The 16,052-nt window shown below is 35.3% G+C and overlaps 1 protein-coding gene across 1 annotated transcript; it reads right to left on the minus strand.

Moving 5' to 3' along the window:
* Positions 1 to 11,412: 11,412 nt before the first annotated feature.
* LOC143576192 (mavicyanin-like) lies at positions 11,413 to 12,001 on the minus strand. Its single transcript, XM_077060346.1, has 2 exons — positions 11,725 to 12,001; positions 11,413 to 11,624 (listed from the first exon to the last, which is right to left on the minus strand). The coding sequence occupies exons 1-2, from the start codon at positions 11,999 to 12,001 to the stop codon at positions 11,413 to 11,415; spliced, it is 489 nt and encodes a 162-aa protein (XP_076916461.1).
* Positions 12,002 to 16,052: the final 4,051 nt, after the last annotated feature.

A 16,052-nucleotide genomic window follows, 5' to 3' on the forward strand; every position in this document is an offset into this window, starting at 1 on the left:
ATCCCAATCAAGCAGTGGGTTATGCTACCTAGTCGTTCGGTGATGAGGCTATGTAACGGTGGGAAACTGTAGAACAGAGAAAGACCCGAGTAGAGATTAAAGCCATGAGGTGGGATGACTTGAAGGAGATGGTAATGAAACTTTCTGTGATGATGCTGAAGTTGAGAGGGTTGAGATAAGGTTTTTGAATTTGAAGGTGGGTAAGATGACACACCGCGAGTACACCACTGAATTTAATCTCCTTTTGAGGTTTGTGCCTGGCATGGTGAACACTGAAGTAAGGCAAATTATATGTTACATCAAAGGGCTACCACAGAATGTCTGTACCTTAGTCAGGACCAGTAAACCTGCTATTTTTGGCTCTGATGTTAAACTCGCAGAGATGGTTTACGACGATCTTACTATGTACGATGTGGTGGTGGAAGAGAAAAAAGAGAAAAATGTTTTACTCCTACTAAGCGACCCGGTACTTAATCATGGAACCCTCGAGATAAGATTCAAAAAAGAGTGGGAAAAGAAATCTTGCAAGACTTGTGGGAAGATGCACGGTGGAGAGTGCAAGTGGGGTGCTGGAACTGATATTTGTCACATATGTGGAAAGGACCATGGTGGAGAGTGCAGAGTTGGATCAAATAACTGTTATAAGTGTGGGAAGGTGGGGCATTATGCCCATGAATGCAGTGCAAAGCCCGCATGCACTGATGATGGCAAGGGAGTGCACTGATGATGACGCTAAAGGAAGTGGAAAGAAGGATGGTGACTAGTCTAGAATAAGGATCAGAGCTTACATGCTGACTCAGGAGAAAGCCAAGCAGATCCCAGATGTTGTGATAGGTTTGTTTCTAGTAAACGGTATTTCCGCTTCTGAAATGTGTGATTCATGTGCGAATAGAAGTTTTATAGCTACGACATTTAGTAAGTTAACATAAATGTAATGTTGTCGTGTGCCAAAAACTTTTACAGTGATAAGGAAAGTTCAGGGCTTAGCGTCATTTCGATGATAAAGGCCGAAGGTTTACTTAAGCGAGGGTGCGATGCCTACCTGGCATATGTTATCAAAGTTGTGGATGAGACAAAAGAAGTGAAAGATGTTTCTATAGTGTGAAACTATCCATAAGTGTTCCCTGAGGACCTTCCAGGGTTACTATCGGAGCAAGAGGTAGAGTTCCAGATAGACTTAATACCAGGAGCACAATCCGTCGCGAAAGCACCTTACCATCTGGAGTCGTCCGAGATGAAGGAATTGATGTCCCAACTACAAGAACTCCTCGACAAAGGTTTTATAAGGCCGAGTGTTTCCACGTGGGGCACGCTGGTGTTGTTAGTTAAGAAGAAGGATGGTATTATGAGAATGTGAATAGATTATAGTGAGTTGAATAAGGTTATGGTGAAGAACAGATATCCGTTGCCACAGATTGATGATTTGTTTGATCAACTACAAGGTGCGAGTTGGTTCTCGCGAATAGATCGTAGATCGGGCTATCATCAGCTGAAGGTGAAAGAGGCAGACATCCCTATGACAGCGTTTAGGACGCGGTATGGAGACTACGAGTTCCTTGTGATGTCATTTGTTCTAACGAATGCTCCAGCAACACTTATGGACATGATATATATGGTATGTTGGCTGATGTTAGATAAGTAAGTTATCGTTTTCATTGATGATACATTGATCTATTCGAAGAGTGTGTCTGACCATGTTGAGCATCTTAGAGAAGTATTGGAGGTTTTAAAGGAACGGAAACTATATGCTAAGTTTTCAAAGTGCGCATTCTGGTTGCTCGAAGTACAGTTTCTAAGTCACATAATCAATCCTGAAGGGATTACTGTGGACATAACCAAGATTAAGGCGATAATGAATTGGAAGACTCCGCAAAAACCCGATTGACATATGCGGTTTCTTAGGGTTGGCTGGCTATTATTGGAGATTCATTCGAGGCTTCTCCAAGATAGTCGCAGTGTATGTCTTGAAAGTCTGTAGTATTTACTTGGGGTAAGTATCAGGAAGAAGCTTTTGAATAACTGAAGAAAAGATTCCTCACAAAGCTACTATCGTTGTCCTACCCGATGGTGATGAAGATTTGTTGGTTTGTAATGATGTTCGCATCATGGGTTAGGCTGCGTGTTGACGAGGTAAGGTGATAGCTTATGCGTCTAGACAATTGAAGGTTAATGAAAATACCTACCCAACGCATGACTTAGAGCTAGCAGTAGCAGTGCATGCTTTCAATATATGGAGACATTAGATGTATGGTACTAAGTGTACTATCTACACCGATCATAAGAGTTTGAAGTATTTCTTTGAGCAGAAAAAGCTGAATATGAGGCAAGGGTGATAGTTAGAGTTGGTAAAGGACAATGACTGTGATGTCAAATACTATCCTTGTAAGGCTAATGTGGTTGTTGGTGTATTAAGCCGAAAGAACGAAGAAATCATTGCATCAGACAGTCTTATAAATTAATAACTAACTAAGACCTCTTCGGATAGATCATCAAGGTATAGTCTGAGGTGCTTATAAATGAAGGGCTAATGAATAAGGAAAGAATTAATAGATAACAAGACGAGCTATGGACAACACTCATGGTGTGAAGAGTAGGTTTGACCGTGTGTGGATTCCACACAATGGAGATCTTATAGGTCGAATCCAAGATGAAGCTCATAAGTCAAGGTACTCGATTCATCCGGGATCCACCAAGATGTATCAGGATCTGAAGAGAGACTACTGGTGGCCAGGTATGAAGAATGATGTAGTAGATTATGTTAGTAAGTGCTTAACTTGCTTGCATGTCAAAGCAAGACACCAGAAACCTTATGGAAAGATGAAGCCGTTAGAGATACCAGAATGGAAATGGGAACACATCACCATGGATTTCATAACTAAGCTACCACGTACAACTAAACATCATGATACCATTTGGGTGATTGTGGACCGTTTAACGAAAAGTGCTCACTTTCTGCCTATACGAGAGGCTATATTCTCATAATTGGTAGCAAATGTGTTCATAAAAGAGGTTGTGGCTATGCATGGAGTGCCATTGTCGATTATATCCGATAGAGACACTCTCTTTACTTCAAGATTTTGGAAGAAGTTTCATGAAGCTATGAGAACAAGAATGAACATCAGTACGGCGTATCATCCTTATACATATGGGCAGTCTGAAAGGACTATCCAAACCCTTTAGGATACGTTACGTTCTTGTGTTTTGGACTTTGGAGGAAGTTGGGATGAACATTTGCATCTGGTAGAATTCTCTTATAACAACAGCTACCGTTCGAATATTAGTATGCTGCCATTTGAGATGCTATAAGGTAGACGTTGTAGAACTCCGGTATATTGGGAGAGATTGGTCAAAAGGAGATTGGAAGTTTAGAAGTTGTGCAAGAAACCTCTTTAAGGTTTGATCAAATAAAAAAAAGAATGAAAGCTGCTCAAGACCATCAGAAGTCATATGCTGATAAGCGGCGACGACCAGTAGAGTGTAACGTTGGTGACAATGTGATGCTCAAGGTCTCACCTTGGAAGAGAATTATTCGTTTCAGAAAGAGAGGAAAGTTGAGTCCAAGGTACATTGGACCGTTTAAATCATAGATTGTGTGGGTGAAGTGGCTTACAAACTGGATTTTCCTAAAGAATTAGAAGAAATTCACTTTACTTTTTATGTTTCTCACTTGAGAAAATGTCTAGCTGATGACACGTCTCATGTGCCATTAGTAGACATTGAGGTTGAAGAACAGTTAACTATATTGAACAACCAGTAGAGATAGTCGACCACAAGGAAAAGCACCTTAATCACAAAGTTATCCCTCTGGTGAAAGTGATATGGAATCATCAGAAGGGATCTGATGCTAATTTGAAAGTTGAAGAAGAGATGCGCAAGTTTTACCCAAATTTGTTCAAGTAATAGTTAGGTTTTGGTGACGGAACCTCTTTTAAGGAGGGTAGACTTGTAACATCCTACTTTTTATAATAATAAATAAAAGACTTTTGTTTACCTAATGGTGTGTTATTACTTAGTTAAGTTAAAAAAATATAGAGTGTGGGCTTGGACAATAAAAGATGGAATAAGGGTTGGGGATGTACCTTAGGTCCACGGGCTTAGGGGTATATAAGCACCCTTAAACCTCCCTAAAATCCTAAATCCTCATTTCACCAACTTTGCCTCCGTGCACACTCAAAAAAACATACAAACACTCTCATCATTTCGGACCTAGATCCGAACTAAAGAAAAGTTGGATTTCGAGTTCAAGCATCATCAAAAAACAAGAAATCTGTCTTGGTCCAGATCTAAACCAAACTGAAACCCTAAAAGGTACGTTTAGATGTAAAGGTTTAGTTTTAAGTATCAGTTTGCTTTAAGATTTGATACTAAGGAAAATCGGGCCTTGTTATGTAAGAAAAATATAAACTTGAACGTAAACAAGATGTTTGGAAGAAATGGGACAAACGAGTGATGTTTGGACCATGTTAGAATGAGAAAATGAAGTCGTTATGCTCGGAACACGTTTTTATCATTTAAACGAGCTTAACGGGATGTAAGAATGTAATTTGGAATAAAAAAGACATGAAAAACCATGCTTGAATCGAGTTTTGGAGAAACTAGATTCATTGGAGAATCGAATGGAAACTAATCGAATCGAATGGAAACGAATCCAATTGAAGCTTGATTCGATTGGAATTTCATACTCGATTATATTGGAATTTAGGCTCGATTCGATTGGTTCAGACTTGACGAAGAATCATGAAAAAACAGTTTTCTGATGATTTTTTTGTAATGGATTATTAATAAAATTAAATTTTTTCCAAGCTGACCTGCCGCCCCAAGACCGCTGACAGGGGCGCTGCCCCTGGACCCCAAAGCTAGAGGTTTGACTAACCTGTAAGTATGATATAGTTAGAGGTAGTTAGTTGATACTTATAATTATTACACAGTTAGCCGTGCACAGCTAAGGAGGGGTATAACAATTAACTCTGAGAGGCACATGACACATGTTAGTTTCTAGCCCCTTTTCTTTGACATGTTTTCGAGGCTCTATGCATACTCCAATGTGCTTAAGTGGTAAGTCTATTTTTGTATGATTGCTTAATAAATGATAAATGAATGATATAGAAAAGGTTAAGAGTATGTATGTAATTATACGAATGATAGTTTGATGAAATATATGCATGAATGCATGATTGAACGGAAAGGAGGGACCCGACCCTTATAATATCTGAGAGGATAAGGACCAGACCCTTTTTATATCTGAGAGGATAGGGACCAGACCCTTTTTTGTTTATGAGAGGATAGGGACCAAACCCTTATAATATCTATGATGCTATAGGGCGAAAGGCTCTTAAAAACGTATAAGTATGTATGTAAAACAAAATAAAATATGAAAGTATGAAAGAACGAAAGTATGAAAGTAAGAATGAAGGTATATACTTATGTATGTACAAAAGAAAGTAAAGCAGGTTACGAATGTAGTACATGAACGTATAGTATGTTGCATGATTAACTAGAACTCACTAAGCGTAGCTGACTTTTATTATGCACGCAGATAAATAGGCTAAAACAACTTAAATGAAGACGCATGGCATTGGACTGAAGAGACTGGCATCTTGTGAAAAATGTTATTATGTTTTAAAATGAAATTTTAATTATGTGTTAAGACAACAGTTTGGTTGTTACGGATATTTGAATGATTGTGTAATATTTTGTTGAAGCTAAATGTTTCTACCAAAGCTTTGATACCAATTGACAAGTCCGAGCCCCGGTGCGGAAGCGTGAAAATTAGTCAATACCAATCAACGGTGTGGAGCTCGGTTCTAGGATTAGGATCGAATCTCACTCGTATTCACTCTTGAATGATGATATCATTTGGACAGATGAGGTGTATTGGGAGAGAGCCTGATTTGATTAACAATCAACAATAAAATAGGATGAACAATTGTAATCAAAACACAAACAAGATAGAAAAGGTAGTATGAAATATTAGCCGAATGATTCTCATTAAGATGAAACACTCATACATACATTCATACATACAATCAATTAAGAAATATCTCAGCCGCCACCAGGAGAGCTCATCCTGGCGGCAGAGACTCTCTCAAAGGGATAAAACCCTAAATCTCACACATACACAATACAGTCACTCATGCTAGACAAATGAATAAAAACATCTATTTATACTAGCCTAGCATGACTTGGTCTTCAAGCCATCCACCCTTGGGTGAGACCAAATAATATATTTTTCACCCACAGATTAATTCGATGCGTCGGTCTAAAATATAAGTCCCAACAATCTCCCCCTTAGACCGATGCCATCGAATTTCTTCCATGATCACCTCATAACTCGTTGTCTTTCATTGAAATTCTCCCCCTCACGTTAAGCTTCTCCCATTGTTTATTTCGAATCATCACTCTTATATCACTTTTGGATATAGTTGTATGGGCATATGAACGAGGCGTTGAACTTCAAAAATCAACTTCAAGTAACAAGGTTATCACAAAAAGAAATAAACTCATTGTGATCATCAAATAATCGTTAATTCTTCAAATTTGTGTCTTCCCCTGTAAATCATCTTCAAACCATTCCCTGAATTAAAATAGAATTCAAGTCAACCATAACCGTTCTTGACTGTTCAAGTGACTATTTCATAGGAGGTTGAACTCTACTGATCATCCTTTCAACTTGTTACTTGTGATGACTCTATCTTCTCATCCGTACTAGGAAATCTGAAAACTTACAAACGATGAAACATCTTTGAAAAACCTTGGATTATTAATCTTGATCAACTTTTCCTTAACTCGAGTCTTTTACTTGATTTGAAGCTAACCATTTGCAATGAAATTCAAAGATTTTACTCCCCCAATTTCGTTGCAATTGACTTTAATAAATGTGTCTTCAAATCAAGTGTGGGTGAAACAATCTTGATCATCCTCATCAAGATTGTAAAAATCTCAAATGAACATATTCAAAAGTTGGTTGACACTAAAAGTGATTAAATCTTTAAGCTTAGTCAACACTTGTTCTTGTAAAGCTTTTGATGAAGTCGTGAAATTGGATGAGGTTTGAATTCCATAAGCTTATTGATGATTGGAGAAAAATTACCAAAATACCCCTGGTATATATCTTCCGTAGAGAACAGCTTGGTCAAACAGTCAACGGTACCAAAAGTCTCAAAAGTATCTTCAAAACTTTGAAATATTTCACAAACTCTGTTTCATAGCACAAAATGCGTACTCGGGGAAACTTTCCTAGCACAGTGTACCCGGAGTACATTCCTAGCACAAAGCGTACTCGGAAGAAAAAAGTGTGCTCAGAAGCAAAATGTACTCGGAAAAAACACAGTGTTCTCGGAATCAAAGTGTACTCGGAAAGCAAAATACTTGTGATTTTTCAAATTTTTCACTTAACACCAAGCATGCTCGGAAGAAAAAGTGTGCTCGGGAGTACTTGTGAATTTTCAATTTTAGCACTAGCACAAAGTGTACCCGGAAGCACTTTCCTAACACAAAGTGTACCCGGAAAGCAAAACACTTGTGATTTTTCAATTTTTAACTAGCACAAAGTGTGCTCGGAAGTACAATTGTGCTCGGATTACTTAGTGCTCAAAAACAAAAGTGTGCTCGGATTACTTAGTGCTTTTTCATTTTCCACCAAACATGCTCGGGAGCAAAAGTGTGCTCGGGAGCAAGGGTGTGCTCGACACAAACTTGAGTTTTCTCTTTACAAGCATAATTGTTCATGGCAAAACAAAGTATGCTCGAGAAAGAGTCTGCTCGAATAAATAACAAAGTGTGCTCGAGACTTAAAGATAGTTTTCTTGAGAAGACAAAGGATATGCTCTGGTTTTCACAAAGTGTGCTCGAATTTGATGTGCTCGAAATAACCTGTGCTCGAGCAAAACAAAGATGTGGTTGGGAAAACACCTCCTGTGCTCGAAGCAACACTTAGTCATTTTCCATACTCGAGTCCAATCTTATTTTTTATAGTGTGCTCGACACATCAAAACTTCATTTCTGCGTCATCAATCACTGATTTGCCCTTGCAGAACCTGCTCGAATATTCACTTTGCATCTGCTGCAACAAACAATGATGAAATTTCCTTTAGTACCTGTTCATTCTTGACTTGTACATTCTCCTTATCAGTTTGTACCATCGACAATATTTTTCAACAAACATCTACTGTTTTTGCAGCACGAGCACACAAAACCCTAATTTTTCAAATCCAAAATCAAGTTTGGTAATCTGAAATTAATCACTATAGCCCTATCCAAGTCATCTCGAAATCAAAGAAACCTATCTTCATATCATAATCAACCTTTTCAGATCTAGAAATAATCAGATGAACAGTGTTGCCCCAAATAAACAGATTTGGACCGTTTTGACCAAATAAACATGAAATTGATGTTGGATCTCCAAACGAGTCATCAACCCAAACATCAATCCATATACTTTTCTCCGAATCATCAAATAATTTCAAAACCCCCAAAAATAATTTCAACAAACTTCATCGTTTAACGTCCATGGTGGATTCAAGAGCGAAATGAATCTGTTCAGCGGTTAGTCTGAACAATTCGGTAACCCAGGCTCTTATACCAATTGACAAGTCCGAGCCCCGGTGCGGAAGCGTGAAAATTAGTCAATACCAATCAACGGTGTGGAGCTCGGATCTAGGGTTAGGAACGAATCTCACTCGTATTCACTCTTGAATGATGTTATCATTTCGACGGATGAGGTGTATTGGGAGAGAGCCTGATTTGATTAACAATCAACAATAAAGTAGGATGAACAATTGTAATCAAAACACAAACAAGATAGAAAAGGTAGTATGAAATAGTAGCCGAATGATTCTCATTAAGATGAAACACTCGTACATACATTCATACATACAATCAATTAAGAAATATCTCAGCCGCCACCAGGAGAGCTCATCCTGGCGGCAGAGACTCTCTCAAAGGGATAAAAACCTAAATCTCACACATACACAATACAGTCACTCATACTAGACAAATGAATAAAAACATCTATTTATACTAGCCTAGCATGACTTGGTCTTCAAGCCATCCACCCTTGGTTGAGACCAAATAATATATTTTTCACCCACAGATTAATTCGATGCGTCGGTCTAAAATATAAGTCCCAACAATGAGTAAATCCGATGCTAATATAAGGCACCGGGACCGGGGCTTTAAAATGGGGTACCGATCAGGTCTAATAGAATAGAGAGCGACTAATAGCTTTACAGAGAACGACCAACAAAGATTGGGAAACAGAGAACAACTTGTTGGAGAACAGCTTGTAAGAGAACAACATGTTGGAGGGAGAACAACTAGTTGGGGAATAACCTTTTTGGAGCAACCTAATAAGACCCAAAACACCAAAGTACACAAAATTCAAAATGTCATCTATAATAAGTTACTCGTTTTCCCTTATCAAGTTTGGTTTTCAAACCGAAACAACCCAAAACATCAAAACTCATATCTAGTCCATATCAACCAAGAAGAAAGACACACTAGATCTAGTGACAACCATGAAACCAAACTCAGACCTACAAAATGACATGATCAAAATCCAAAATGAATATCTGAAAACCACAAAAGTTAAGCCAAAGCTCTGATACCAATTGTAGGTTCTCGGATGGATCTCAAAATATTGTTTTTGAACAATCCGTGATATATTGTGTAGAAAATTATAATCACTCGGATCTCGGATCATGTTTGAGTAAAACCATAGAGAGAGAAACTAGAAAAGTATAGAGAGAAAGTTGCCAAAGATATCCAAGGAGGCTATGGAGAATAGTGTCCCTTTCAAAGAGAGCTCCATGTCTCCTAGGTTTTCCATTAATGGGCTCTAATGGGCTTGTATGTTAGGCTTGTTACAACCAAAAGGGCCTCGTGACCATACAACGATTAAACAAAAGCTAAACAAAGTGACAAATTACATTTGAAATACAACCTAATACATAAATTTCTTATATTTAATCCTACAACATTGCAAACTTTCTTATTATCCATCTGATCTATAAAGTTTAGTTATCAACTTTCTTTCTCAACAATTTAACCTACTCGACTACTCCTAGTTATTGCTATTATCTATCTTTACATGCATAATGCAGGATTTGAAACATCCACCTCTTAAACATGTTTCTCTAACACTACCTCATTTGGTATGCTTATGTTCGATCGGGCAGTCAATATGTGTTAAATAAAAATGGAAACCTTTTTAGAAGGCCCAACCAAGTGGGTGGACCGACTGTAAGTCGGTTGAACACCTGGAGACCCCAAACCAACAAAACAATTTATCCACTCAAATATATATTACTTTAGACACGTACATTAATATGATGATTATAATTTTTTTTATAAAACTTATCAAATAAAAATATAATTCTATTTTATTCAAAAAAATATAATAAAAATTCCTAAATTCATTAAAAAAAAATTATCTACTCATATAGTAAATTTTTTTTCCTGAAGTATGTTTTTTTCTTTAAGATCAGAAGTTATTTTTATGCAATAATAACTAATATAATATATATTTTAATTAATAAATAAATGATTTGGTTGGGTTATGAGTGGGAGTGAAAATTTGTGTTTGGTTAGGTTGTATAGGTGAAGGAGAGAAAAATAAGTTTTATAAAGCTGTGTTGGGTTGGGTTAAGTTAGGGTGTGAATGTGAGTAGTCTAACTATACATAACATTCCAAATTATGGTTATTTTAATATTTTGAATAGTTATTAAGGAATTTAAGATATAAGCTTTATATTTGTTCAAATAACGTACATATAAAAATTAATATGTCTATATTTACATAATAGTGGTAATTAATTTGTAAAATTTATTAATTTAATTAGTTTTTAATATATGTTAATGTTAGAATAATAACAAAATTTTCGTGTGCTATTTATATGTATAACAAAATTCAAGTTTAACTGGTGTTTAATAATTAAATATTTAGGGAATAAAGAACAAAATGTTGAAGTTTTGTTATAGACGTGTAGGGATCGATGCTAAGCCACATATTTTTCAAATTAGAGTGAGTCTCTGGAGTGGAACGATCAATGACACAAAGGATAGTGCAGCTGAAAATTAGTAGTTATCATCAGCCAACATACCAGAAATTCTTCTTATAATTTAACACAACACTTAGCAAGCTAGAAAATATAAACAGCTGATATCGATCATGGAAAATCTTAAATTCACTATTATGTTATTTTCTAATCCGCTTTTAAACTTACATGTATATTTACTGATCAAAACAAGAAGTTTCATGAACCAAACTAGCTCAAACAAAGATGAAAAAATTATTAACAAACAAAAAGGAAAGGAAAAGATATTATATATTATACATACATATATATATATATACATACATACCACGTATGAGAGTGTAACAACTAGTCATGTCCCTCTTAACTAGTTAGAGTTTTATCTGGCTTTGACAGTAACGAGAATCTTCATGCCATTCGGACAATCATCTGCAACGTTACTAATAAAACCAAAGGTTCCTGGGTAAGTCAAAACTATTGGATGTTTTCCAACTTGACGAACATCCACTACGCGTGATGCCCCACAACATCGGTTATATCCGTCTTCATCTACTACCAGGATATTATGGTTAATATGCTTCAATTCGAATACTGCATCAATAATTATTATAATTTAACTAGTTATAAACATGCATATTTATATATCATAAAACTAGAATGAGACATGTATAAAGATTAATTAAGAATATACCGAGCATATCTCCAACCCGAAAATCCTTCCCGGCAGCCCAAGCTTTGTAATCGACATGTTGCTCCCAACCTTTATCATCTCCTACAAAATACTCCTTTGCCTCAGTACATCCACCTGAAGTTGTTAGTGCAATGTGTTTATTTACTAGTGGAACATCATCCATTCTTGTAACATGCTGATTTTCTAACACATCTTCCGCTGCACGAACACAAGTAGCTTGAGTAACTAGTGTTGCTGTTGCTATGAGGATGAATACACCCAAATTTTTATTTACCATTTTCGTTTTGATTTCATTCTATTTAGGCTTCCAATATAAAGATAGAAGGCAAGCTAAGAACTCTCTGCACCATGAGAATTCACGAACAAGATATTTTGTAGCCTAATCATTCGTAAAATTAATCTATATTTAGTACTTTCGTTAGTAATTATAGCCACACTCGTGCATACATACATACACGCAAATATATCTATACTATATATAATACATAACTCATGGGCAAATGAAGACACTCAGATTTTATGTAAATTACAACTTAATTAACAAATGGTACAACTTACATAGCATGTTGAAGAGGGGCAAAATAGTCTACTAGAAAATATGAATCACATATACTTCAGTTTCTTTAAACATAGTTACAATATTGCCCCTCAACTTTAATTAAATTTTGTAAATTTAAGTTATAGTTACAACCTTAGCCCTTTAACTTTTAACCATATATTCTTTTTAATTTCACATTTAACCCAACTTCCACCAACGACTTTTAAACGCTCATAATTTTTTCATACGCTAATATTTAAAAAAAAAAAACCGGCACCTTAAAAACGAGAATTTTATTCTCTTTAATTTGAGTATGATACCGCCTTAGTTTTTTTAGTTAAAAAAATAAATGTTTACGTAGCAGTGTTTGCGATCCAGTTTAGATAGTTTTTAAATAAACAATTAATTAGTAGAGGTTTTTGATCATCATAAACCGAAGCAGAACCGTGAAAAATTGAAACCAAACCGTTATTCACGGTCTTGTTCCTGCTGCATCGCGCCGACACCCAACTAGTACATACATATATATATATATATATATATATATATATATATATATATATATATATATATATAGGGAGAGGATCATGAGAGAACTCTTTTTTATGGAGAGAACTAGAGAACTAATAATGAAATATTTTTAATTTAATTAAAACAAATATTTTTTAAATTTTTTTCCTTTCATCCTTCTTATATGTTGTTATTCTTCACCACAAAAAAAATATAAAAATGAAAAAAAAATAAAAAAATAATAAAAAAATTAACGAGTAATGCATATATGCAATACACCGACTTTTTTTATAATGCATATGTGCAATAGTGTGCATTTTGATATTTTAAATAGTGTTGAATAGCATATATATAGTTGTTTGTATTGTATATTTGCAATAGTGTTATATTATATACAAAAATTAAAAAAAAATCGATATAGTGTATATGTGCATTAGTGTTGTATTACATATATGCGATAATGTGTTTTGCATACAATTATTAGTGTTGTACTTGCATATATTCAATAGTGTGTATTGGATAATGCAATGTGTTATATTATATGCAATAAAACACTATTGTATATATGCAATAGGCATTAGTCCACATATGCACTACAGTACTACACCAACAAGGTTTTTTTTTTAGGAACAATATCATCTTATTAGAAAGAGAAAAGAAAAAGAAATCACAAAATATTTTTTTAAAAATAGTTAAAAATAATTCTTTACTTGTTCTCTAGTAAAGACTTTAAAAGGAGTTCTCTCTAGATCCCACCCCTATATATATATAATATATATATAGCCATGTTTTGGACAAAAAATCTGCTAAGGATAATGTATCCAAATCAGTTATGTGAGGTTTAGTGCTAAAATGATAACAACGATTTTATGAACGAAATAGTGATGAACACCGTGATTTGATCACGAGGGAAAAAGCCCTTAACCAAGTTAGTCTTACTGCGGTCAAAACTTATCAAGTTAATCGTTGGTAAAATAGCTTCGGTCAAGGATTAATAAGATAATCTTTGGTCGAATTACTTTAGTCAATGATCAACAAGGTAACCTTTGGTCGATGAGTATGTGGTTATCGTGATACTTGTTTTAAATTTTATCTTTAATATGAGTATCAATTGAAAAACACAATGACCAAAATCTATAACACAATACATAGAGAAACTCAATTAAAAAACACAATGGACAACCAAATAACACAATATAAAGAAACCTACTAATTTTTTATTATTTTTATATAATAATATGATATTCATAATAAAGATAAAAAAATGCTTGTTATTATGGTAAAAAAAATTCTAAAAAATGTATGAAAAAGTTATATACCTTTTAAAATTATTAAAGAATTGACATATATCTTACATCTGGGGAGAGACAGTCATCATAAGTGGGTTATTACCTCTATATGCCCTTTTCAACCATTTTTATTCTTAAATTAGTCTCAACCATCCAAATTTAAGATAAACTATTAATTAGATTCATTCCCTACTATAATGGATATATCATATAATTACACCAAAAATCATTGTATTTTTTGTCTCATGTTTAATTAAATAATATTTTTTAGGATTAATTTCATATATACTCTTACAAATATTACTAGCGAGATATCCGGTGGAATAAGTCTTGGCGCCGTTATACTTATTAAATAACAACTTACACACAAGAAACAATTGTTAATAATACCAAGTACTGAGGACCACTGATCCTGACAGGATCTATCTAAGGATAACTGATCCAAGAACATATGTCAGGATAACGTATCCACAGCGTCAAATTTCCATGCCCTAACAATTGCCCCCAAAATGGCGGTTGTGATAAAAAATCACAACTGTCATTTTGCCTTTGAATTCAAACTTCCTGCAAAAACAGATGAGATTTGACAAGCTAGATATAATCATCAAATATTTATAGAGTTTCCTTGGGAACTTCCTTTCTGGCTATATATCCGAAACCTCTTATTCATCCTGCAAATCACGAACATCTAGTAGCACATGTAATAACCAGGATAGATGGTCTATATTTTGAACGGTGGAGTCCGGGTTAAAACTTGTAGTTAAGTCCAGTTGACTTATGTTTAATAATAATTGAAAACTTTTGACTATTCGCTTGTTACTTGTTATTTTGAAAGTTTATCTGATATAGCTTTAGACTTGTTGAAATTTTTGAGAAATATTCTTTAGTAGAAAGTTTTTAGGATATAATATCCTTGCAAAAATAAACCAGGATCTTAAATCCTTATAAAAATAGATTGAGAATAATGAATCCTTATATCTATGAAGATATAAACTGAAATAAAATAAGTGTAAACCGATAAACAGAAATCATACCGTAAGGTCTGGTTAGACCTAAGTTACCATAAGTATTGATCCTTTCGCAATCCTTATAAAACTGAATTAAAGGATTTTCAATCCATAAGTATTGATCCTTCGGTGATCCTCATAATCTAATTTATGATACCTGATGTAAATAACTTACGATATTATCTGGTATTAAACCCAATAAACCGAGGACAAGCTCACAAAATAAACTGGGGACAAGCCCATAAAATAAACTGGGGACAAGCCCAACAAACTGGGGACAAGCCCATAAAATAATCTGGGGACAAGCCCATGCAACTGGGGACAAGCCCGTGTAATATGGGGACAAGCCCGTGAACTTCTATTAAACTGGGGACAAGACCAAATACTGGGGACAAGCCCAAACTGGGGACTGGCCCAAAGATACGGATGTCAACTGGGGACTCCCCCAAACCGGGATTTAGTCCAAACGTGAGATAACGTGAAAACGTTATAAACCGGTGGTATGGTACGTCTACCATAAATCGTAGGATCCTCTATATAGCCGGAAACAACGAAATTGTCAGCCATTAAGCGTTTACTGGTCCCGCTGCCCCGGACTATACATCGGATAGCGTGCGCAACTGTCGATCGTGAGAAAGGTGAAAACCTTTAAACCATAGGGGATATGACCATCTGGGGTCATACCCAATCGTGGGCAAGGCCAAGGGAAATAGTATAGTACCTTAAATGTAATGGAGAGGTGGCCAACCTCTTAGACATTGAACCTCTTGTTGAAATCTGCATTGTTACTTAATAACTTGGAAAAAATAAATATTAAGAATACATTATCCTTAAAATAACAAGAATATGAAATGAATAAGTGATCAGATAGATATTACCAATTTTAGGATCCTTGATCCTAGATGGATGCTTTATTTTCGAAGGATACTAGATCTTGACTAGAAAAAAAAATACTTTTTGAGATGGTTAGCATTCCATGCTCTG

Source organism: Bidens hawaiensis, unplaced genomic scaffold (genome assembly GCF_021521415.1).
Source record: "Bidens hawaiensis isolate Kalapana, Puna unplaced genomic scaffold, B.hawaiensis_p1.1 tig00001440_1, whole genome shotgun sequence".
Classification (NCBI taxonomy): domain Eukaryota; kingdom Viridiplantae; phylum Streptophyta; class Magnoliopsida; order Asterales; family Asteraceae; genus Bidens; species Bidens hawaiensis.

Coding starts and splice junctions, on each gene's coding strand:
- LOC143576192 (XM_077060346.1), bottom strand. CDS start 12,001: ATGGTAAATAAAAATTTGGGTGTATTCATCCTCATAGCAACAGCAACA. Junction 11,625..11,724: donor TCGGGTTGGAGATATGCTCG/GTATATTCTTAA, acceptor TTATTGATGCAG/TATTCGAATTGAAGCATATT.